General features: G+C 55.6%; 1 protein-coding gene across 1 annotated transcript in view; it reads right to left on the reverse strand.

The window, feature by feature from the left end:
• The window catches only part of VOLCADRAFT_116053 (uncharacterized protein), a gene marked incomplete at both ends in the record, with an annotated part of 17,303 nt that overhangs the window by 3,110 nt on the left and 13,090 nt on the right, over nucleotides 1-1,103 (reverse strand). The window contains one exon of the mRNA XM_002946594.1: nucleotides 694-846. Coding sequence (XP_002946640.1) covers nucleotides 694-846 — 153 coding nt within the window. The remainder of the gene's footprint in view (nucleotides 1-693; nucleotides 847-1,103) is intronic.

The raw sequence follows: 1,103 nt of genomic DNA on the forward strand, positions 1-1,103 counted from the left end.
GTCGGTGAGGGGGGGAGAGGAGCCACGTGAACGAGTGAAGCTGATGCCACGGAGAATAAACTGATACGCCGGAAGTAAGGAAGCCACAACTAACCAGTCGAGGCTTGTGAAGAAGAAGTATTCGAAGTAGCCATGACGATAACGGAAAGCTAACTACCTACCTAGCCGCCAGAGAAATGCGGAAAGAAAGAAGAAAAACCATTTTGAGTGTTCTAAATTGAAATGTAAAGGCAGCGAAAGAGCAAAAACATATCGTAACCTGTCGAGAGTTGAAGGAAAAAGAGTGGAAAGAGGGTGGGAAGGAGGGGGGAAGGGGGAAGGGGAAAGGGAGAGGAGAGGGGAAGGAGGGGAAGGGGGCAGAGGCAGCTGTGGGTACCAGTCTGTCAGTCGCTGTGTTCTGCATGTCAATGAGGTTCGAGGTTTCGGAGGGGGGAGCTTGATAATGGCTTCAAATGCCCCCCAATGCTATTTTAGTGCCCCTCTCCCTCCATATATACACACACATACACACACATACACACACATACACACACATACACACACATACACATACACATACACATACACATACACATACACATACACATACACATACACATACACATACACATACACATACACATACACATACACATACACATACACATACACATACACATACACATACACACACATACACACATACACACACACCTGCGCGCCGTCCGGGCTGAATCTCCCCCGGGCGACTCCGTCCCAGGTGGCTCGGGGCCCCCGGGGCAGGAGCCCCTCCCCCTCACTCTCACCCCCCTCGGGGCGAAGTGCCCATAACTTGACATCGGCGCGGGCAGATGAGAGCAGCAGCGGCTGTGTTTGGGGCCGGGGAGTGAGTGGGGGGGGAGTGAGTGGGGGGGGTGAGGAAGAGGGAGTGAGTGGGGGGGAGTGAGTGGGGGGGTGAGGAAGAGGGAGTGAGTGGGGGGGAGTGAGTGGGGGGGAGTGAGTGGGGGGGAGTGAGTGGGGGGGAGTGAGTGGGGGGGAGTGAGTGGGGGGGAGTGAGTGGGGGGGAGTGAGTGGGGGGGAGTGAGTGGGGGGGAGTGAGTGGGGGGGAATGAGTGGGGGGGAGT

This window comes from Volvox carteri, assembly GCF_000143455.1.
Source record: "Volvox carteri f. nagariensis unplaced genomic scaffold VOLCAscaffold_3, whole genome shotgun sequence".
NCBI lineage: Eukaryota > Viridiplantae > Chlorophyta > Chlorophyceae > Chlamydomonadales > Volvocaceae > Volvox > Volvox carteri.